The 24,383-nt window shown below is 36.7% G+C and overlaps 2 protein-coding genes across 5 annotated transcripts in view; one reads left to right on the top strand and one right to left on the bottom strand.

Annotated features, from left to right (window-relative positions):
• RASA1 (RAS p21 protein activator 1) overlaps nt 1-24,151 on the top strand; it is a 46,560-nt gene extending 22,409 nt beyond the window's left edge. The window contains exons 10-25 of the mRNA XM_017730477.1: nt 1,529-1,649; nt 3,733-3,889; nt 5,534-5,621; nt 7,728-7,805; nt 8,958-9,115; nt 9,390-9,466; nt 13,409-13,581; nt 13,798-13,957; nt 14,136-14,278; nt 15,041-15,156; nt 16,938-17,024; nt 19,367-19,434; nt 21,051-21,139; nt 21,944-22,021; nt 23,220-23,354; nt 24,007-24,151. Of these exons, the coding sequence (XP_017585966.1) occupies nt 1,529-1,649; nt 3,733-3,889; nt 5,534-5,621; nt 7,728-7,805; nt 8,958-9,115; nt 9,390-9,466; nt 13,409-13,581; nt 13,798-13,957; nt 14,136-14,278; nt 15,041-15,156; nt 16,938-17,024; nt 19,367-19,434; nt 21,051-21,139; nt 21,944-22,021; nt 23,220-23,354; nt 24,007-24,090 (1,812 nt within the window). The 3' untranslated portion in view covers nt 24,091-24,151. The remainder of the gene's footprint in view (nt 1-1,528; nt 1,650-3,732; nt 3,890-5,533; nt 5,622-7,727; nt 7,806-8,957; nt 9,116-9,389; nt 9,467-13,408; nt 13,582-13,797; nt 13,958-14,135; nt 14,279-15,040; nt 15,157-16,937; nt 17,025-19,366; nt 19,435-21,050; nt 21,140-21,943; nt 22,022-23,219; nt 23,355-24,006) is intronic.
• CCNH (cyclin H) overlaps nt 8,035-24,383 on the bottom strand; it is a 27,415-nt gene continuing 11,066 nt past the window's right edge. Inside the window, exons 8-9 of one of the 4 annotated variants that reach the window (XR_001860696.1) lie at nt 9,955-10,136; nt 8,035-8,219 (exon numbers count right to left, since the gene is read on the bottom strand). The gene's annotated coding sequence lies outside the window, so the exon portion shown is untranslated. Of the gene's footprint in view, nt 8,220-9,514; nt 10,137-16,039; nt 19,633-22,222; nt 23,103-24,383 lie in introns of those variants that run through there. The other 3 variants (XM_017730480.1, XM_017730479.1, XM_017730481.1) reach the window with 3 other exon arrangements.

Below are 24,383 nucleotides of genomic sequence, written 5' to 3'. Positions count from 1 at the left end.
TAAATAATATTCACGAAAATATTCTTCCATCGGCATATATTTTGACTCCAGTATTAACTGTGTCTAAACGGTTTTCCAAAAGCCCTTGGTAAGAATTAAATTCCAAGAAACATAGAAAAAGTTCTTAAACAACCATGCCAGGAAGTGTTTCAGTTCTTTTTGAGCTTGAATCAAGCTAAAATTTACAAATCGTTGTTCAAGAATCATTTTAAGTTTAAGATAAATGTCCATATGTGGCTCTGAGAGCCAAAAGTCTTCCCACGGTTCCTCCATAGTTTAGATATGGAATAGCAAAGCAAAACCAAGAAGAGGAATCCAAAGTTTCAAGAGTTTACTCACACAAATCAGTCGCTTAGGGATCGGGGATGGTTCTTCTCTCAATTCTCCACCATTTGTTGCAGTGGGGATACTGCAACACGCATATATCAAACCAGGAGTCCCGTGGAAAGGAAATATATAGGACAGACAGATTCTTGATAGCTGTTTCAGAGAGATGTTTATTTCTCCAGCCGCATGGCGGGCTACACGGCAGGGGAGAGGAGACCCCAACAACTTACTTTAAAATATTTGTCACTAGCTCTCTTCTTTTGTGCACTACTCCTTGTGTCGTTATGTTACAAACTTTATCTTGACAGATAATTATGTAATGTTACAGACATTATAATTTCATATCATCTGGATATACCTTCCACTGTAGGTCCTGTAATTCCTGTTAGTATTACCAAATATTTTTCATCTTGCTTTGGTTGTTTTGATCAAAATCATAATTCTTGTAGATATATTCACAGGAAGAAATGTAGGATATTATATAAGAACCAGTTCATGTGTCTCTTTTCATCTCAGCGATGTCCTTATTTCTTAACAGTCTTGCTTTTCTTTGTTTTTTTTATGGCTAAAGAACTTTGCTGATCAGATTACTTAGTAAGGTCAGACCTACCTTGGGCTTTGGCAGTATTTATTACTTGCATTTCTTGATCCTACCAATTTTTGTGTGAATTTGTCCTTTTTCTGTTTTCTGTTTCTGCTTGCTTCTGTTTTCTTGAGTTCCACTCAATTACAACATGTGAGTTCTAATGAGATTAATGAGGGATGGTGCCACTTTGAGTTGGTTTTAATTATGATCTGCAACATTTTTGTTGCTTCAGAGTTTATCCATGATTTCTCAGGCCCATGAGCTTTGGTAGAAGACAGTTAGAAGCTAGGTAAATCTTTAAAGACTGGCATAAATTCTAACAGAAATCACAGTGAAAGATCATGTTTTTTTAGTTTTACATGAAAAAGACAACTTTGAAGTTGGTCTGTATTGAAAACTTATTTCTTTCAGTTTTGGAAATATGGAAAGAGTTACAGTACATTTCTAGCAAGTGTACAGTATGAAAAATGAGTGAGTGCTTTAGTAAAATGCATGAGAGAACAATTGTAGTGAGTTGGTAGCATTCAGTAAGATGATCCTAATTGCAACTTCATGGGTTATGTTCTTTAATGACAATTTCTGAGCTTAAAGTATGTTTTTCTTACATGTTTCTAGCACCAAGAGCAAGTGCTTAATGATACAGTGGATGGAAAAGAAATCTACAATACAATTCGTCGGAAAACAAAGGATGCTTTTTATAAAAATATTGTCAAAAAAGGTTATCTTCTGAAAAAAAGTGAGTTATTTTTTGCCTCTATTTTTTTAAAGGAATAAAGCACATAAGGATCACAGAATCATACAGTATCTTAAACTGGAAGGAACTCAAAAAGATCATGCTCCTTGCAGGTCTACTGAAAGCTAGACCACATGACTAAGAGCATCATCTAGATGCCTCTTAAACCCTGACAGGCTGTGAGCATTTCCTTGCGTACCTTGTTCCAAGGACCAGCCACTTCCTCAGTGAAGAACTTTTTCCTAAGGTCTAATCTGAACTTTCCCTGATTCAATTTCATTCCATTTCCTTGTGCCCTGTTGTTGGTCAGCAGAGAGCGGAGATCAGCACCTCCTAGCTGAACTTAGTGAGTTTAGTGGTACTAGAAAGAACAAAATTGAAGTGGGCAGAAGGTTGCAGAAAGTGTGTAAGGCATATGAAAGACCTCTTTCCTTAAGTAGCAGATGAATAGAACAATGTGATACATGAAATTAAGTGCAGTATGAAAATTTTGGTTTGCAGTTGTTCTGAAAAAATCAGCACAGCACAAAAAGGCATCCTTGTCAAAGGTAGCGTCCAAAATCATGAAATGAAATACATTTTCATAAAGTGTCTGTACTTAATTTGGAACTCACTGAGTTCTAGCTGGTAAGAGGTTTGAGAGAGCTAGAATACTGTAAATCTGTACATTCACTGCAGAGCACAGCTATTTAATTTTGTTATTGGAAGTCAGGTTGTATGTTTTCAATCTTAAATTTAAAATGCATAGTCTGCCATGCAAAGGATATAGTCACTTCTTAGGGTTCTAACACTGACAGCATAACATACAGTAAGCACATTAAAAGCTGGACAGCTTGACTCGTTTCAGTGTAACCTTTAATATAACCCTGAAGAATTGCTATTGAGCACATCTTTGAGGTTTTGAGGAAGCTAGTCCCTTGCCAAGTGTTATATTTCTACTTTTGGAAAAAATCAGCATTAATGGAGGCAGAAAAATGATACCAGTAACAAAATTTCTGCAAATGATAAGAAGGATAAGTTACAGGTAGTAATCTGGATAGTGACCAAATGCAAGAAAGAAGGTATGAGTTTACATATAGCCTAATACAAGAGATATTAAAAAACCCTAAACCACCCCGGACTATACCTCCTGAACTGAACAAGGGAAGCATCTCATCTGTTGAGAAGGCTTATTCTGAGAGGTATAGAGAGATGTCATAGAGTAAGGAATGAAATGAGAATGAATTGGAAAAATCAGGCTAAAAGAGATACATTAAATGTGCAAATTGGAGTACTCTCTTGTAGAGAGATGCACATAGTGTGTATGGAATAAATGCAATAAAATCAGTCTTCCGTCTAAGAGTCATACTGTAATAAATAAATGTTACACTTGTATTTTTAAAACAATGTTGCTACTAGTTTATTGAGGCCCTAGTGGATTTATGATGATTAAAGTATAGAATAAAGGCTGAAAGTTTTTAAATGGTACTCTGATTTAAGCATTAATTTGTTGCAGAATGTTCCTAATCCATTGTAATTCAAAGAACCTTTCTCTGCAGCAAGTGGAACTGGCCAAATTCTTACATGTGGTTGTGCTTGGGGGTTGATTCTGATTTAAGTTTGTATATAAAATATTTCCATTTCTGTTCTTCAGACTGTTTTAAGGTATTGTAATGAAATCTGTTAAACATAGGTCAGAGTTTAGGAATAACTTCCTAATGTCAGGAGTCCATTTCTTAAAAAAATCTAATGACTGGGTTTCGCACTTCCATTATTTGTAGTCTGTGTAGATACAGGTATAAGACTGAGAGGAGCTCACTGTTCAGGCAGCTCATATGCACTTGCTTAATGCTGTTGAGAGCACTGAATATGTTTGAAGAACCTTGTGCAACTCTACCTGCATCTGTGAAGAGGGTCTGGTTTTAGTCACATATTCTATAAAATTGAATGAGTACACTGATGTTATAACTCAAGTGTGATTATCTGTACATTGTTCTTCTCATTGGAATTTGACAAAAACTTTACTGCCCTCTTCTGTTTTCTTAGTTTACAAAAATTACATGTTGTTTTAGACAGTATTGTAACCTTTTGCTTGACTCTCGTACAGGTAAAGGAAAGAGATGGAAAAACTTGTACTTTATATTAGAGGGAAATGACGCCCAGCTTATTTATTTTGAAAGTGAAAAACGAGCCACAAAACCCAAAGGACTAATAGACCTTAGTGTGTGTTCTGTCTATGGAGTACATGACAGTTTGTTTGGCAGGTAGGACATTGGCTTTTTTTAAACCTATTCCACCAAGAGTTAATAAGATAAAGAATTCTAGCAAGTTCTAAAAATTCTACATTATTTTGATAGGTATTTGAAAGCTAACTTGGTTAGAAATCTGTAGGTGCTTTTCTACTTAAAAACAAGTACTTTGTAGTATACCAGTTCATGTAAGTAACATCCTCAGAGATTGTTTTTGCACAGTTACTATACTCAGAGTTACTTAGGCGTCAAATGTTATTTACTATAATATTTTGATATTCAAAATATGCTGGCCACAAGGGGATGTGATTATCAGCAAGAAAGTTGAGAATCAGAACTCTTTAGATATCACTAGTAATTAACAAGAGAGTTTATTTATTTTTTCATTGGTAGTTACAAAAACAACTCCACTGGCCTGTATTATAGTGTTTTATACTATATAACTACATTTACTTATATAGTAAATGATAGAAGTTAGAAATTCTGGCTATCCTAAGGATCTTAATATTTATTCAAAAGTTATACATAGTTGACTTCTAGTTACTTCATGAAAAAACATTTAAACAAATGTTTAAAATTAGTGGCATTTCTTGAATTGCAAAGACTGATGCTTTGTTCTGTCTGTTTGGGGGTTTTTAAAGTCTTTATAATAATTAAAAAAAAAACCAAAACAACCCAACATCAAACTACTGGAATGAGGAGCACAGATACAGATAAAGGTTATAAGAGAAATTACTGAAATGTTCCCTATGTAGTTGACAACTAGGCAGGAAGCTTTGGTGTATATTGTAATCAAGAAACATTCTGGTTTTTTCTTTTAAACAGCTTTTAAGAAACCCTGCGTTGTGGGTTGGAGCATTGTTGGGTGCTAGGTGGTACTTACTTACAGGTGTGTAGGAGGATGTGCATGGTTGCAGCAACTTAGGAAACTGTTAGTGAGGAACTGCAGCTGAGACAGACTTCCTCCTGCAGTTTAAGTAGCTGATAAAAAACTGCTTCTGCCCTTTCCTCAGTGAAGTCTATACTTCCACAACATTTAAGGTTGTAGGGGTTTGTGTCACATACTTGAATGTTTCCTGGATGATCCAGTACACATTTCACTGGTCATGAGAGCTGTGGGACACACTTGCATAGGGTATTCCTTAGGTTAATAGTGTTTCCTGAAAGAAAAATCCTTAATGTATGATTAACGGGTTGTGAACTAATGCTGAGCTTTAATGCTGCTTTTAAACTCTCTAGGATAATCATTGTTGACAGGTTTTTTCAGATGGCTGTTTTTTTGCCATGACTGTAAGCCAGTGTGTATGCCCGTTCAGTACACACCATTCTAAAAATGTGTCAATATTCTGAAGCAGGCTGCATGTACTGAAGTGTAGTTTTCTTAAAATGACACAATACATTCAAAAACAAAATTCAGTTTTTGAAGGACCTGAGAAATCTTGTTGGAGTTCTTCCTCTTTCCATGTGTGATGGTAACATGTTGATGAACAAAAATTGATGCAATTATTCAGTGCACCTTACAGACAAACAGCAGAAATCCATTAATTCAGTGTAAACTTTGTTTTGGCACAGATCAAGTGAAGGTGTTCATTAATATGTGAAGATTAATTAAACTTAATTTTTTTTTGTTTTGTTCTTTTTTTTTTTTTTTTTTTTAAGGCCAAACTGTTTTCAGATAGTAGTTCAGCACTTTAGTGAAGAGCATTACATCTTTTACTTTGCAGGTGAAACTCCAGAACAAGCACAGGTGAGAACTTTATTTTGCTAAGTGTAAAAAAAAAAGTAACTTTTGTCTTATGTTATTCAATGATGTTGCCCTTCTGAAACAGGAAGCAAATGTATCACAAATATTTAGTGGTTATATAAGCAGGTGTTAAAATGGACTAGTAGCAGATCTCTGAGGGGAAAGGCTGGTATTGAAAATCCAGCACCTGTATTACATGCTCTACAGGGCTTCAGTTTTGACAAATTCCAGTCAAGTCCCATGGGCAGTACTTCCATTATTTTCTATTCTCTATTTCTGGACAACATAGGTATTTTTTGACATTGTTCAATTCAGAAGAAAAATTTACATGTATTTTCCATGTTGTAAAACACAGCATAGTAAATGAGAGTTTTACTTCAGAGTGAAATAAATAAAATGCTAATGCATGTATGTGTGCCCAGTGACCAAAGTGCACTGAACTGCCTTTTCCTGTTCTTTGTCCTGTATATAAAGTGGTAGTCATGCATAGTCTTTGGCCCTGATGGTGCATAGTGTAAGGTTTTCTGGGTTTATATGGTATCTTTTAGTTACTAGCTCTCTTAACAGTTCTGTTCACTGATTAAGAATTGTGGGATAGAAGCCTACTTTGGAGAAATAATTTACCAGCAGGTTATATCTAAAATGACAGAGTGTTGTTGTTTATTAAGTTTTAAGCTCTCTAAGTCCACAGCTGTGATGTGTATATTGTGTTAGAGATTAAGCTTTGCATTTGATGTTATTTGAATGGAATGAAAGATTTTTAGAGCACTCATAACAGACTGTATTCACCAGAGCATGAAGGCTGTATAAATATAGTATTTCTTCTGTGCTGTATATAAAGGAAAGCACAGATTTTCTTGTTAAATTAATGCAAATTTGTTAAATTTGCAGAGATGACCAAGAATGATGTAATGGCATTCGTCATACAATTGTCAGTGTACTGTCTTTGGAAGCAGTGTGCTGTATTGTAATTGAGAATATATAAATTAAATTCCATGCTCCTTTATTAATTTTTGTCGTATCTGTAAAACCTTTTGTGTTCTAAAAGTAAAAGAATTAAGAATGTGTAGAAGATAGAATATCCTGTTTTGTTTCCTGAACATTGGTATAATTTGCTTTTGGTTTTGAAACTGCTTAACAAAGCTGTTCACTCCATTTATACAGAACACAGTTGTTTCAGGTTTCTTTATAATATGGCTTTGGCGCAAAAAATTTACAGATATTTCTCTTTTGAGAAAGCTCAGCTTTCTTTGCTCTATAACATTTAATAGAAAAATAGAAACTTTGTGGGGTGTAGCTGAAAGCTTTTCCTTGGAAGGATTTGAAAGCTGAAGCCTAACTCACAAAGTGATCTAGCTGAGAATAGATGCAGTACATATTCCTGTTTCTTTAAAATGTGGAGGATACTGTGAAGAACGATCGAAGCAGTGTTGTGGGGGTTTTAATGACATTGTTAAATTGTACTTTAAGAGTAGATGGCAGATCTTTGAGATTCAGACTGAAGAGGAGACTGCTGGTCAAAACCTAAATTTTGTGCTTTGCAAGAAATATACAGGATTTAATGGTTGGGAGACAGTAACTAGAGAGTGAGGCTATAATACATCTTCCACCTTCCAAAGACAAGCTGGAGAATGTTGGATATATGCTCTGTGTTTCTCTGTTAATTGTTCAGTTTTTGTGTGAAGTGTACACAATGTTATGACTTCCATACGAGAGTACTGGAGAGAATAATCAGACCAGTTTGGCTTGTTAAATGCAATTTTCTCAGAAGCAAACAAATTTTTCTTAATTTTATATACAATTTGTAATTTCTTGTAGTATCACTACACTGGAAAATTGGCAAAGGTCACGCTGTATATCCATTAGTAATGCTTGATAATTCTAAAAGAGAAAATGGTTCAGATTTGCAAATCCTTTATGAGGTTTTGCTTAGTAAAGATAATAAATTTGCTTTAATATTCAAACATTCGTACTGTGGAATTACAGAAAACTTAGGTTTTGCCAAGCTAAAGTGAAAATTCAGATACTTTTTGTATATATATCTGTTCCACTGCAAGAAGCTGTATCTGACTTGGTTTCATTACATTCTTCTGCATCCTTCTCTCTTAGGACTGGATGAAAGCTCTGCAGATGTTTTGCAGTTTAAGGAAAACCAGTCCAGGAACATCAAATAAACGTCTGCGTCAGGTGAAGCTGTTTGTGGGGTTGGAGGTGCATGTGGAGGAGTATTTTGTCTCCTCTGTGCAAAATGATATTCATAAATCTTAGAATTTTCCTTTGAACTAGCAAATCCTGAATAAAAGTCTAAAGAAGTCAGCAGCTTTTTTAATATGCCTTGCATGGGAAACTTTAAAAGTTTGTATGACACATAAACAAAAAATTTTATAAAAATTTATATAACATGTACATAAAATACTCATTATTTACATTTTATTTACATATAAGTACATATTATTTAACTGATGATATTCATTCTATGTAACAAATACATGCTGAACCACGCTTGTGGCTTGTGTCTTAGTTTCTCTTGGCCTCTTGAAAGCGTGATATATTCCAGAATTTCTTCAGAGATAGAGAACAGTCAGTCTTAAATTGCTATGTCTGTAATGAGTGGAGAATAACAGGGAAGTATTTCAGCAATTCCTGATATGATTTAATCTTAGGTACGTTGAATGTAGTTGTTACAAGCAGTAGAGAAAGGAATAAAAGGGTGAATAAAAAGGAATAAACCACAACCAGCTTGGTTGTGAACATTAAAGAAGTTTGGATACTTCTGAATAAGTGAACTAAATTAGGTGAATTTACAGATAAAGTGGCAGGTGCAGTTGGGAGCTTCAGGGTGCAAAAGCAAAGCAAAATGGGAATTCTTTTCTTCAAAAAGCAAAGACTGTTTATCTACATAAAAGAACACAATGTATTGTGTTGCACAAGAGAATTTTACTAATCTGTTAGGAAAGCACCAAACAATAAACCACTGTATTCAGAATTGTTCATGGCTCTTACTCAAAGTGCCAGTCTTCCATTTTAGTAAAATTTTCTGTGTCTGGAAAAGTTGTAATTTGCAAATCCTAATGCCTCAAAAATTATTTTAAAATAAAAAGCCAAGATGCCTTAAAAACATGGGTCTGGATATTTGTTTTCAGTAATTGAGTTACTTCTATTTTGTTGCTTGTACTTCTTAAAATGTTCCAATAGCTTTGTTCTTTGCCCTTCTAATAAGGAGTTTTTAGTTTGTATTCAGTATTCACATATTAACATTAAGCCAGAGGATAAAAAATAATTTATTCATGTGCTTTGTATTTTAGCAACAAAAAATAAATTGTGATTATTTTTTTTCAGGTCAGCAGTCTCATTTTGCATGTAGAAGAAGCTCATACGCTCCCAGTAAAGCATTTTACAAATCCATATTGTAACATCTACCTGAACAGTGTCCAGGTAGCAAAAACACACATCAGGGAAGGACAGAACCCGGTGTGGTCTGAAGAATTTGTCTTTGAGTAAGTCTTCATTTTCTTGAATTAATGAATTTCACTTATAATTTGTATTGCATTTAAGATTTTTAACACTGTGTATTGTTCTACAATATTTAAAAAAACACTGTATATGTGTTTATACAGCAGCAACCTTTCAGACAAATTCTGCATGGGTAGAATTTTCTGTAGACACCTATCTTTGCTGATAATGATAATTTGGAATTGAAATGAAATTAGGAAAAGCTCAAATGCCAGCCAGATATCGTATTAATTGAGGCTCTCTTGTCTTTTCTCCTAGTGATCTTTCATCTGATATTAATAGATTTGAGATAAGTCTTAGTAACAAAACAAAGAAGAGTAAAGATCCAGATATATGTAAGTATTTCTTTGTAAAAGATGCTTATACATTACAGCAAAGGATACTTTGTGTGGTTATTGTAGCTTTTGTCTAGCATTGTCATGAGAGAATTTAAGTAGGTATTTAGGCTCACCATACTGCTGTGTATGTATGTTTTTGATGTCTGGTACTGGCTTTTTGTTAATGTTTTCATAATGAGAACCTCCGTTGATTTTAGTAATAAAACATGCCGTACTCCAGTCCTGTATATCTGACATAGCTCTGCTCTAGGGTAACTACTGCTAGACAATGACTGTGCTTATCAAAAAGCAAGAGGAAAGAGAAATTTTCTGTATTAGTCTGCTCCATAAAATGTTAAGTTCCATGGAGTCTGACTACATGGAATTTCTTTCCAAGTTTTTGGTTGCTTCCAGTGAGATAGGGAAAGGTACAATTCTTTATTTAAAAAATAAAAAAATCTTGGCAGTCTCTGAAGAATATTTCCCTTTTTTTCTTTCCATTTTACCTTATCTGTCTGCTTCCCTTATTATCATTCTTTGGCTTAAATCTGAAGTTACTTCAGTATAATTTTGAATGGGAAAGGATCTGCATTTTCTTCTCTTCCTGTTAGCTGGACAGTGCTTCTTTAATGTGGTTTTGTTTCTGTTCCAGCAAATCAACAGCAAGGTGGTAGAATCTTTCAGCTGCCTAGAAAAGAAAGCATTTAAAGAATGTGAATCTGAAGCTGTTAGGTAGAAAAAAAAATTTGTTTTAAAGGTCAGGTCTCCTCCCACACAATACTTTTAGTTAGTATTCTTCAAGGTATCTTGTTTCCCAATGTATTTATCCTGGAGCAGCTTCAGCCCTGTGCCCCTCTTTGCTGCTTGCAAGCAGGATGGCTCTCCCTGCCCTCTTAAAATTTGTTCCAAGATTACTTTTTTCCCCATTATATTCTGAGCTGTCTGTTCCCAGGCAGTTAGAGTATATATATATAATCTAGTGCAGTTGTTTTCAGTTTGCATGTATTGTGTTACTGGCCTGTAACTTACGCCTTGGTGCTAATTTATTGATTTTTGGTTTTCTGGGGTTTATTAAAATCCCTAGGGAAACCTTGGCCAAGGTATTAACAACTCATTTTGAATGGTCTTGCAGAATCTGAGTCAATTTCAGATCTCTTTCTCCTCCTCTCACTAGAAAAATTTCTGCATAACAGGAGGAGTAAAGATACATTCTCTGACAGACTAAACGGCTGTAATTGCAGTTGTGACCTTGGTCTTGAATTCATAGGAGCTGGAAAACTGATTACCTATCTACACCAAAGCCTTGGTTAGGAAAAGAATCTTAAAAGGGTAATTCTTGAGTGGGATACTTCAGTAGTTTCTTTGGAAGTATTTTTGTAGTTTTTTCCTCTCTATCCAGATTAAGAAGATGCTGTTAGTTCTGGGTGCATTCAGGTGATGGAAGGCTTCCTGTTTTAGGTCAGGGGCAGGATTGACTGAATTTCTTCACTGCAGTTATCTACACTCCTACAGCATAAGCATAATCCAGTGTAACTCCTTCATTTTGAGATAAAGGTTATACCAAGTCAGCTTGAATGAACCTACACCTCTGCTTACATCCCCAGCCCTATGAAATATGTGAAGTTCGCTGGGGTAGAATGAGCTAAACCACATCTTCTCTGACATACGTTGTTTTGCACTGCCAGAATAAACCTGTAACTCTTCAAAAGCAAGATAACTGGTTCCTTTCCTTAACCACCCACCTTTCCTTTCCTTTTCAGCCACAGATGTTACCTGTGGAATGCTATGAAGTGGCAGTCCTGTACAGCTGATGCTATTCATCTTGCCAGTTAATTGGGTTAACTCACCTTTTCTGCTTGCTTTTCCTTCCATGTAAAGCAGATTGAAGGCCCAAAATTTAATTGTTGGATTCACTGCTTTGTTTCTTTCATTGTAACATGCAAAACTTAAATACCAAAATGATACGTGAATGATGGCTACCTTTTCAGTATTTTAAAATATTTCCGGAGTTCTCAGGTCTTTACATTGAAGTTTTGCCTATTAAGAACATTCCATAGTTCCTTTAGAGTTTAAGTATTCCAGATCATAAGAAATGATACTAAACAGTTCAGCATCAATTCATCCATTCTCTTCACTTTTTTTTTGTTTTTCTAACTGTAAATTGCAAAAGGACTTATTCAAATAAATATATAATATGGCTTGAAAAATCCAACGCCCTAGAATTTATTTGAAGACTTCCATCTGCTACTGTTGAATTAGTAAGTCTTGTGGGACACCACCACACAGTGTTAAACTGGAGTGGAGGTTCTGGTTTGGTTTTGCACTACAGTGATTAGTTTCAAATTAATTCATGTTGAATAGAAGTCCCTTACTGAAAGGAGCCTAGCAATTCAATGTAAACAGGGAGCAGTCTTGTTACTTTAAAGTAATTTAATATAAGTTATGGTAGCAACTATTCTGCAGTCCTTCTATTGATATTCGTTATGATTTTTAAATCAAAGTAAAATTACAGGATTTATATTATAGCTATGAAGTGCTACTGCAACCACAGGGAAAAATGAAATAATCTCTTTATTCTAGGTGCTGTGTTTCATTCATCTCACTGTGGTACATGTGCCTTACATGTGCAAGCAAATAAGAAGAAAAGCACGTTGCTTAGTTGTGGATACTGAGCTTTGAAGCCAGGGAGAAATACTGTAGGAAAGTCAATTTTTACGTAGTCCAGTGACATCCCATCCACACTGGTGATAAGTAGCAGGTGGTGATGGATTGTTTTTCATGCTACTTGACTGATTTAAATGCATTAAATTTTATCAGTTTATCAACTCCAGAGAATATAAAATAGGCAGCAGGATTTTCCTGAATGAAGCATTATAAATTTGATCTTTTTTCCATTCCAGTGTCAAATTATATCCTGCTATGTATTGCAACACTGGGGCAATGAGAAATCTGCTGGAACTGTTGACAATTTCTGCAAGGCAGATTGGTGTATGGGCTTTGCAGAAAGGGGGGGGCAGGGGCGGTGGGGAAGCTCTTTTTATTGGCTTGTTTGTTTTCCATGTGAGGAAAGTGAAAGAAAATCTCTTGGAGAGTCATGGAAAGAGAGGGTCTTTGAGAGGTGCAGACTAATAGGCTAAATATAAAACTAATTGTGGACTCCTCTTGGAGCATGGTGGGTGTTTCATAAGCACAGTGTTGCCTCTGGAAGTGCCTGGGCCTTTTCTTTGTGGAAAAAACTCCCCCACTCAGGAGCACATGTTCCTGCTCCAGCTGAGCCTGTGCTCCCTCCCAGCTGCTGCAGCTGGCTAGCCAGCTGCTGCACCAGACTTCAGGTGCACTCCAGATCGTTGCTTGGCAATTTCAGTGTACCAACATCACCAGTTAATGATTTGGCCATTCTTGAGCTGACTTCCATTATCTAGTCAGCAAGTGCTTGGGAACGCTTTTTAACTTAATACACATAAACTATTACTTAGACTGGAGTTGTTATACAAGTAATATACACGTCAGTGTTTGGGAAAACCATAGCAACACTGTAATAATAAATCGGAGCAGACCTGATGGTGGTGTCAGCCCAAGGCTGGAAAGGAAGTAGTGAATTGTAAAGATTTAACTTGTATTTTAGTTTCTGACTGCTACCTGGATTTGCAGGGTAGTGCTGTTTTATGTACTTGGGTGTTACAAGGAAAGCCATGTCAGTATTCATGTGGCATTTTTGAATGTATGTGTATACATTCTTTACAGAATGCCACATATTTCTTCTTCAGTTTACAGGACACTATTGAGCCATTGAAGAGATAATGAATCCATTAATATATTGATGAAAAACTTCTTGTTTACTCTTGCTGATATTTTTTTCTGAAATAAGAGGACGTGCTGAAAATAAAACCATTTTTTTATTCAGTAATAGCAGAGTTTTGGTGGAGATAACATACCTGAACAATGCTTTTTTTCCCTAAGTGTTTATGCGTTGCCAATTAAGCCGATTACAAAAAGGACATGCAACAGATGAGTGGTTTCAACTCAGTTCCCATGTACCATTAAAGGGTATTGAGCCAGGATCTTTGCGTGTTCGAGCACGATATTCCATGGAGAAGATCATGCCAGAAGAAGAGTACAATGAGTTTAAAGAGGTATGAACTTAAATTTAACCATCCATGGTTTATCTGTCAAAACTAATTTTGTTCCTTGCTCAAGAGGGATCTCAGTAACACTGGTTGATGTAATAAAATAATATTTTTAAGTGACAGCTATATATATAGATATATAGATATACAATACTATATTCTTCCAAAGCTGTTATATGTAAGGAGAAGCTTCTGAATATTTTAAAATTGTTTTTCTTTCAGCTTATACTCCAGAAAGAACTTCACGTAGTCTATGCCTTATCACATGTTTGTGGACAGGATAGAACACTGTTGGCTGGCATTTTACTGAAGATTTTTCTTCATGAAAAGCTTGAGTCCTTGTTGTTACGAACACTAAATGACAGGGAGATAAGCATGGAAGGTACTGCACTAAAGCACATGAAAGTTTACTGGAATTCTGGGCAGGTGGGGAGGAAAGGGTTCTGGTGCTTTTTCTTCTCCTCTTTTAGTTGCAGCTTATGTCAAGGAGTAAACGTGTTCTCCCTCTCTTTTTGAGGTCTCCTTTTCTCAGATTTTCTCTTCCCAACTTCTTTTTTTAGATGAAGCTACTACCTTGTTCCGTGCCACCACTTTAGCAAGCACACTTATGGAGCAGTATATGAAAGCCACAGCAACAAGTTTTGTTCATCATGCGCTGAAAGACTCCATATTAAAGATAATGGAGAGCAAGCAGTCCTGTGAGGTGATACCTTGAACTGTGCTTTTAAACATTTTGGTTTGTTGACACAATAATCCATTGGTTGTTAAGTGTTATATTTATATTAAATATTAGTTTTAGAGACATTTGATAATCTCTTATAACTACACTTTTTTACATCAGAAATACAAGAACTGAATTAATTAAGAGTTGTTTTTATATTTTTCTTCCCTGGATTTTGGCTTCAAACAATATTCATAGTAGAACTTACTAAGTTCATTCATCAAAATTTCTTTTAATTATTTAGCAATTGGAGGCATTCTGTAGCTGTTACTGAATGCCCTAATCTAAGTAACTCTTATTAAACCCAAGATATTGCAGAAGTCAAGGTCTGAACTTCTGTTTTAATTTTAAAATTCCTGATATTAAATGGTTGTTACTGATCCTGAAACTCTTTTTAAAATGATCCTCCTAACTTCTGTGTTGCACTTCAACTTCACTGTGGGAAGGATGGGAGTCATCAGAAATTTGGATTGAGAGAGACAAAAAAGTCACACAGATGACAAATGGTGAATATCCAAGCTGTTAAATGCCAGATATCTATATTAGAACCTAAAACTGTTGCTTCACAATTCCTGACAAGCCACTGAAACAGGCTTGAGAGCCTGTGAGAGAGTTCTTCTCTAAGAGACTTATACAGCAGCAGAATATTTCATTTGCTTTGAAATAGTATTCAGTGTGTAATACTAACAAACTGTATATATGTAGTTCTAGATAGAAGAAACCTAATCTTCTTTTCCGTTTTAGTTAAATCCCTCGAAGTTAGAAAAAAATGAAGATGTAAACACTAATTTGGCACATCTACTCAGTATACTTTCAGAATTGGTGGAGAAGATATTCATGGCAGCAGAGATACTGCCCCCGTAAGTCTGCACTTTTCTGTTCAGTTTTATATTTGAAAATTCCTGTTTCCATGAATTACATTGCACCTTATAATGATGTTCTTACTGATTTATCTTAGGGGCGCAGAATAGACACAGAGGAATATAGACAGGGGGAAAATAACCCTTCCGGGAATTAATAGTGTTTTACAAAAGCCTCTGGCTGGCACACTTGGGTTCCTTTTAAAGGAGAAGCTACTAGACCCAAGAGATAGGGGAAAAAATAGTAATAAAATAATTAATCTCGTATTTTTACAAAAAGGTAGAAGACAGTGCTAGTTAGCAGACAATGATATGTATTTGTCAGTCCTTCTCCTCTGAGAAAGAGATGGAATTGTTAACAGCATATTAAAAATACAGGTAGGTAGTAATAGTGATACCATGCTATGCCTGTTTTTGTCTGCTAGGGAAATACAGAGGTTGTTTTTTTCCCCCGCTTCTTTTAATTGATAAAGTAACTTGTTTTCATACCTCAGATTTGAATCATCTATTAAAAACTGGACAGTACAATTTCCTTTCATAGTGTCATTAGCTTTTAAAGTATACGAAACCCTCACTTTTGAGGCAGTGGAGTAGCATGGAGGTTCTTTGGTTTTAGTGCTGGCAAGGTTAGCATTGAAAAATTGCGCTCCTTTTTAAGTATATGATGCAGTGATCAACATTTTCTGAAATACACCATAGATTTCGTTTTTTATTTTTTTTTTTTAAATGGGAGAGGACTATTGCTGTGCTGATTAACTTTTTTAGCTTTTTTCACTATGCATCATGTAAGGAAAGAATAGTTTTTGTTTAGTTAAGAGAGAACCTAAAAGAAAAATCAACCATCAAAATGGACTTCTTTCAAAAAGGAAATACTACTCAAGGAAACAGTTACAAAACATTTAATGCACATCGGAATGATCACAGAATTGCACAGAATGGATTTTCCTTGTCATTTATAAATGTACTTTTTAAAACAAACTTTTAAAATAGAATTTTTATAAATGTGTTAACTTTAATTGAGTTAATTTATAATTTAAGGATTTCTCTAAGTTACTAATGTAAAGTTGGTAATAGTTCTGCATCAAGTAGGACGTTGGTCTAGGTCCTTTCTGCCCAGCTTTTTTGATTCTGTAAGTTTAATTGTTGCAGTGATCCAGCCCACTGTTAGGCTGGGGCAGTTGAATGCCAATCAAATCAGGGCTATCCCTTGGTGGATTTCCCCACCCAGGACAGTGGGCCGATGGGTGGCACAGAAGCCTAAGCCGCATCCCCCTGGGCAGCACTCGGGTTCAAACTGCCTCCCCCTGTTAGAGAAAGTTCTCTGTTATTCAGTTGTTCATTGGCTCCCTGTTGTAACTCCTGCCTCCTTTCCCCCATTGGTTGTTGTTAATTTGTATCCTTCCCCAGCTTGTATCTCATTGGTTGCCTTCCCTTTCCCCACCATTTTCAAACCCCTACAAAACTGAAAGCGAAAGCCCCTCGGCACCTTTTTTCTGGTTGCTGGAACCTCTGACAATAAACCTGTTGGAACCCAGACCAGGGGCGCCTCTCTTTTCCTTTGCCTCTGAACTAACGCGAGCCCAGACCATCGGCCCCTGTTGTGCCTCCTCTGTGGAGGAAGCAGCACGCGTGCCCAGCCAGCGCCTTTCCTGCTACCAAAGTCAGTCCTGAAAGATGTTGCAGAAGTAATGCTGTGTTCCCCTCTGACTGAGGGCACACCAGAGCTCGTGCCAGGGACAGCGTTATTTAATGCAATGAGTAATTAACTGCTATTTCTGCAGGACGCTGAGGTATATTTATGGGTGCCTACAGAAGTCTGTTCAAAACAAATGGCCAGCTAATACTACCATGAGAACCAGAGTTGTTAGGTAAGTTACTTGTCAGCCTTATTCTGGAAATAGTTCTTCCAAGCCTTGTTGAAGACATACTTCAGTGTGCTTATCTATGTTTCTTTCAGTGACAAAACTGTATGTACTTACACAGGTTACTGCAGTGTTTAAGATATTTACGATGATGAAGCACAATGTCCCAATTAAAGACTGAGCTTGCTGGATTCTTGGTCTTGTTCTTAGAGCCTTGCCAGAATAAAATGATGTAGTATAGAGGTCAGTATAGCTTTAGTTAATGGTTTTAACTTCGAATTTGCAGTACTACAGCCCAATCATATAGAAATGTATTCTAGAGCTCCTCTGAAAATGCTGAAGGTTACAGAACCTGGCTGTGCTGAACTCACACCAGCCACCAAAAGTCCAGTCTATTTATTACTAAACCAGCGCAATACAAAAGTTTTAGCTCTGTTCATTGCCAGGGCAGGTCAAAAACCTTTGACAAAGCTCTGGTCTTGACACTTTTTCTAAATGTGGTGGGGATTTTAAGGGTATCAGAGCCACAGTTTTCCTTTTTGTGGTGTCAGGCAGTTGTGTGAGTAGCGGAGGTTAATCTCCCATGGAGGGATCTTTCAGAGGATTTGTCTTTGGCTTTTATTGATCATTTTGACACCAGAAGCCTTATATGTTCCATACTGTGAAGGAGCATTGCCTTCAAATGGAGACTGCTCCTACTCTAAAGAGTTCTTTGTACTCTGAGGGGCTAAGCTGCTGGAAGGGTGTAAAGCACCGAAGTGAATTCCGTATCTCTTACTGTTCCTCCCCAGCTCCAAAGAGGACCACATTGCTTTCATTAGTGGACACACAGCTCACTTTCAGAGTTTTCCCAGTGGTCTCCACTGGATGCTAAAAATACTTTATCACTTGCTTTTTTGGTGTTCCATTTTCACAAGTGGATAGTAGAGATTTCTCTCTAGAGTGCAGAGTTTCTACAGCCTTCAGTGATGTTTATTACTTCACTGCACTATTTTTGGTTTAAGAATGATTAAATATTCAGATCCAGATGGACAGTTTTTTGATATCTGGGTATCTTTTCTATCGTATCAGTCAGAATGTGCTACCATTTCTCTTTGGTTTAAAACTTCCATGTAGGTATTTGCTCATTCTTAATTTGGGTAGGTTGACAAAGGTAAGAAGCATCAGATCTTCCCTATCAGCAGGGTCTCTGCTAGATGCGTACCTTGTTGGTCTTCAACTTTGGGCACTTTAAAACAGGGACTGGCGTATGTGCCACGACTTCAAAATTAATTACTTCTAGCTTTAAATTCTCACCACAGGAAGTATTTTAGCTTAACCTCTGACCAAGAACTGCTTTCTTACCACCCCATAACTTGCATTTCTTAGAGATAAGACATACCTGTAACAGAACATACTAGGTGTCTTGGACTTACAGAAGGTGCATCAACCTCACTACTGTTTGTCATTTAAAAGAAATGCAGACATTTCCATAACTGTGTACTTTACAACAGGCAAGGTTCCCTTCCTCCCTTCATTAGTGGTCAGGCTCTGGTATTGCTGAGGTGAAATCCAGCCTGCTGATGGTGTCCAAGGACAAAATTACAGATGTTTCAGATTGATTTAAATTGGTTTGTATGTCACTTCATTGTACAGTAATTAGCTGGAGTTGAGGTTAACCTGAATGGGTGATTTTTTACCTCTGATATTAACAGGAAGATAGATTTTTCTCATGCTGCTGAAGCCTATTCTGGGTTCCTGTTGAACGAATTCCTAGTTCCACAGTTAGAACAGAGCACTCCTTTTCCAGCTTTTTAAATGGCAGCAATTCTTTCATGGTGTAAAGTAGCAGATCCCTTATTATTTTTCTACTGAAGTGTGCTATCATCAGGGATAATGGATCAGCTGAAGCTGACCTAAAGGTGTGTTCTGCCAAGAGAGGATCCTTTTGCCCATCCACTCCTGTGCTCCAGCTTATGATGGCTTGAGGAAGTGGGTGGCTGTGGGATGAATGACTTGCAGCAGCAGAAAGTGGAGAACTTCTGGGAGGTCAGAGACCAACGACAGCTCCTTTTTGAGGCCAGCATGGTCTGGGATTGGCTTAATTATGACTTGGCAATCAATTTCTTCCTACACAATTTGAACAGTTCACCTTTATTGGGAAATCAATGTGCCTCTTCTTTCAGATTTCACTGCAGTTCATAGAATCGTAGCATGATGTACAATGATCTTAATTTTTATTTTTACAGAGCAAGGGCTAGTTGCTTGGTGTTTGTCTCAAGATGCCACATTAACTTTATTCCTGATACACAATTTTACATTAATTTTCTAATGGTTTTGAACGAAATACAATTTTCTTTCCATTTCAGTGGCTTTGTTTTTCTTCGACTGATTTGTCCTGCTATCCTGAACCCAAGGATGTTTAATATCATCTCAGGTGACTATGTGCTTCAGATTGAATCCATATTTTATGCAGCAGGAGACATGAAATCGCTGTAGTGTCTAATGTAGCAAAATAGGAAGCTTTTGAATGCTGTGTTCGAAGTCAAGTTACCCACATCAGTTGGCTGACTTCTTCTTGGAGCGTATGCTTTTCACCCTCAAAGGCTTGATTGTGGATATCCCCAATGTAATTCTGAAGTCCAAAAAAACATGCATTATGATATTTTAATAATAAAATTTTGAGTTAAGCCTATCATTGTTTCATTTATTTTAGCAGTGTGAAAAATATAATTATGGGAACTTCGGATGTCACTTTCAATACAGTGCAATGCTGGAGTTAACAGCTGAATGCAATGGTATCTCTGAAATGAATAAGACTTGTTAAGTTGCTGTGTGTCTGCAGAGCTTGGAATACATTTGTGCACCTTGAACAATTATTCTTGAACAATTTGTTTGACTGTCCTGCTTAAGGCTTCCAGACATTAGAGTGGTGTTTTGACTCATTAAATACAGTTGATCTTAAACATGACAGAGAGATGGCCTTCAGAAAAGGTGAAAAATACGAAATACAGGAGAAAATAAAAAATCTGGTTCAGAAAAGCTTTTTTTCTTCATTCAGAGACAGTTTTTAAGACAATGTGGCATGTTTTCTACCATCAGTCTTTAAACTGTACTAAAAGAGGACTGTGTCAAACAGAAAGTTCCTTTCTCTCACACAGTAATAATTTCTGTACATGCTTTGAAGAAAGCATTTGAGAAACATGGCCTGGAACAAGTGATAATTTCTCCGGCATTTTATTATCTTTGGGTGGTTTGCAAGTTAGGTACTTCCTAACTTGGGTTGCACTGTGACTGCAGGTGTGAAGAACTACTTAAAAATTTGAGCAATGCCTTTTAAGCTTGTACATTACAATCCTGCTGAGCTACCTCCAGCCTAGTATTCTTGACTACTGTTAAGGCAAACTTACAGACCTTACAATCCTATAACCCTGTCAGTGGAATGCTTTTAACCTGGCCATTTACTTTAACTGGAGAGAAAAGTAATTTTGTGGGATAGTGCTGGGTAACATCACTTGTTGGAAAAGGAAGTTCTAACTGACTTAAGTGGTTAATGTAAAGTGTTTATAGTGACAGTGATTACAGACTACCGTTTCATGGAAATACAGGCCAGGATTGCATGTAATGTTCACTCTGTTTTCCGGCTGCCAGTAACTTAAAAGTGTAACTCGTCAGTGCCCACTTACGTGGGTATAAGCAAATAAGGAAAACGCAAACTTTTTTTTTTTTTTAAAATTTCAGTGGTAAATGTTTTAACAAGTAATCCCCCTTTCCACAAAACTGCTCAAGTTTTGAGCAAATGGTTATTTCACCTAACTCTGAATAACACTTACTTATTTTGCCTTCTTGTTCTGTACGCTATTATTACAGAAAATCAGATATCAGATTAACATGGCTTTTGGATATTACAGAAGGAATATATTTTACTTTACCAAGTGATGTCTTTCACACGCAGTTGTTTTATATTAAAATTCTAGAAGAATTAATTTTCATGTGTCTGCTGTTAATTTTAAATGGAATGGCCAGTGACTCTATACTTTCCATTCCTGCCAGATTCTCCTTCCCCCACTGCTGCAAGAACACTGACGCTGGTCGCCAAGTCTGTGCAGAATTTAGCAAATCTGGTTGAATTTGGAGCTAAGGTAAATATAATTTTACACACAGAGAACAATTTAGAACTGTGTTTCCAGTACACTTTTCACACATTCCTGTGTAATGCATGCAAAAAATCTGTTGCTATTTTCTCATGCAGAACCTATGAGTTTCTCTTCCTCTACTTTGATCCTGCATTTATCACTCATTAGATTGGTGTTTTCTGTGGTAGAGCACTTCAAAGCTCTCCCGTTTATACTATCGCACTACCAGACATAATAGAAACTGTAAGTCAAGTTTACCTATTGCACTAAAAAGCCCAAGCTTTCACTAAAGTTTCTAATAAAACACTTAAGAGTGCCAGCAGTAACTGGTCTCAGTTTCCAGGCGGAAACATTACTAAAAATAAATCTGTTGACTTAAGCACAATTAACCTGACTTCAGGCTGGCATTAGAAAGTTGTTTCTCTGACACACAGAACTTGGAATGTAAGAGTTAATGACAAAACAGAAAAGAAGGCACTTATTCCTGATGATACCTCTGAACATAGAGCATCTGTTCACTGCAAACATGTATTCAGAGACATTCATCTTAATGCAAATTTGTATCTGCATGCATGTGTAAGAAAAATTCTGAATCACAGATTCTCAATCTTCCGAATACCAGAAAATACCAAGTTCTGTAGTCTATTGATTGGCTGCACACCAGACATGAGAAATTCACTTGAAAAAAGATAATATTCCAATGTACATACTTGTTTTGCAGCGTCATTTGCCTGACTGCACTATGTTTGCCTCAGATGTGACAATTATCTTGGCACTGATTTGTTAATGAATACTTTTTGAAATTACTAGGAGCCGTATATGGAAGGGGTAAATCCATTCATCAAGAGCAACAAACATCGCATGATCATGTTCTTGGATGAACTTGGGGTAAGTGGTTAAAAAAATACTTGCTGAAGTTACGTAGCAGGATTGTAAATGAAAATTCTTTACACCTCTTATTAACTAGCTCAACAATGCATGAGCTCCCACATAATTCTGAATTCTTTTATCTGAGTAAATTTTAAAATAAATATTTAAAAATTGCTGGTCTGTCATACGGAATTAAAACGATCAAGTATCTTCTTAGACTTACTAATTTAGTGTCTCTGTAAATGTGAGAAGCTGAAGTAAATTTTATAGCTATGAGATTAGAAATTTTGGGCAAAAATACAAACCTTTCAAAAACATGTTTTTAAACCAGAAGTTTTTATATATAACCTGTCACATGGTTTTGACCAGAGATGGAAACGAATTTTTGTTTTAAAAAATATTAGGTTGAATTTCAGTTAGTGCTGGCAAAAGCTTCACTGCATGCATTCTATATATTGTAGTTTGAAAGTGAACCACTATCACTGTGTCCTTTCAAAGTGTGACTGTTTTGTGTCTGTAATAGCTGTAACAGGAGTTAGGTCATCATGTTTTATATCTACATATTTTAAATCCAGTAATTAATTTTAAAAAGAGAGATGAAAAAAATGTGCTAAGCATCCTGAATTAAGCCTTTGAAAGTGATCTAGAAGACATCTCAGAATACTTTGATAGAATGTAAAAACAAGTGTGGCATTTGGGTATGTTCCAGATGTCATCCTTTTCTGATTAAATCACAACTTCTGCATACTATGATACATCACTTTTCTTTAATGACAGATTTTACATGAGGTCTGTGATAACTGTTGGTTTGAAAATACCTGTTGGATTAATCTGCTGTTTTAATTGCAGCATCATTGGTTTATGATCAATTTAATGAGTTACTTGATAGGTAACAGCAGATTTTGCTGAATTTTGTTGCTCTTGCCTCATGTAGATAAAAAAATGCTCCTAAGGGATGGATTCCCCCTTTCATTTAGAGGGTTTGAGTCTCCGTATGCTGTACATTTCTGGTTAGCTCAAAGGTAGTAGAGCAATACCAGATCTTGTAGTAAGAATCCTCCTAGCACTAGAAACTGCAGCAGAATCGCAAAACACATGCCTGTTAAAAGGAGAAAATAAACAATTAATTCATAATAGAAAGATGGACTGGAGGTTTAGCTGAAAGACCAAAATTGGTCGTGGTACCCTAAATCTGCTGTCTTCTATTTTGCTGAAGAATGTTCCTGAGCTTCCAGACACGGCAGAGCACTCGCGAACTGACCTCTCCCGTGACCTGGCAGCCTTGCACGAGATCTGTGTGGCACACTCGGATGAACTCCGGACGCTCAGCAACGAGCGAGGGGTGATGCAGGTGAGTTAACATAAATCACAGGCAGGGGTGCTGCTATGTCCTGAGTTACTCCTCAATACTGGGGTTCTTTTGTAGTATTTCTGTAGCAGTATGACTGATGTTGTATTTCACCCGGAGGTTATTAGCGTGAAGGAAATACTTAATCCATAGTTTTGTTTCTTTATGCAGCAAAATGAAGTAGGTTTGGGGGGTTTTTTTACATCTGTAGAGGAAGCCTTAAACACACAAAATTACGTCTCCTGACAGACTCTCTGGGTCTTAGTTTTCAGATCTGGATTTTTTCAGTTGAGAACTAAATTCACTTTCTTTAGCTTTCTATTAATACTTCATTTCTGCTTCCTAGTTTGCCAGTACACTTGTATGCTTGGCAAACTGCTGGCAAACTTGTAGCAGTGGGTTAGCTATACACTTTCTCCGCCTTTCTGTTAACCACAAAGCAGCAAGAAGATGCATGGGAGGAGAGCCAAGGTCTGTGACACCGTTTTAAGATTACCCTTATTGACTAGGGAATCAGACATTTTCTCTTTTTAGTAATATATTTAAATTACGGAGTTGCCGGTCTGCAAGGCTGATGCTGAAAATGCTGTTCAGAGAGGACTGCTCTGTATCCAGTAGCTAACATGTAGTTTTACCAATTCACTCTCTCTTACAGCACGTTCTTAAGAAGCTTTTGGCCATTACTGAACTGCTACAACAAAAACAAAATCAGTATTCAGTGTCTAACAATGTTAGGTAGCAGCCCTACCTGAATTCTGCATGGATCCAGCATGCCCAACATGCAACTCTCACCAGTATCACTTTGTATTGGGTTGACCCTGAGTTGATGGACAGTCTTTAAGACCAATTACGCTTCTCACAATTTACATATTTAAACCGCACAGAAAGGCGGGACTTCCCCTTTTTGTCGGAGCTCGCTTGCTGGAAGGTGGGGGGGCGCCAGGCCGGGCCGGGGCCACTGCCCCTTTCCCCCTTTCCCAACACTGCGGCACGGACCCTGGGTTGCTGCAGGGGACTGTCCCAGAGCCGCCG

The sequence above is a fragment of the Corvus brachyrhynchos genome, unplaced genomic scaffold, assembly GCF_000691975.1.
Source record: "Corvus brachyrhynchos isolate BGI_N302 unplaced genomic scaffold, ASM69197v1 scaffold33, whole genome shotgun sequence".
NCBI lineage: Eukaryota > Metazoa > Chordata > Aves > Passeriformes > Corvidae > Corvus > Corvus brachyrhynchos.
Note: the sequence above shows the minus strand (reverse complement) of the source record. Positions and strands in the feature narration are given on the sequence as shown.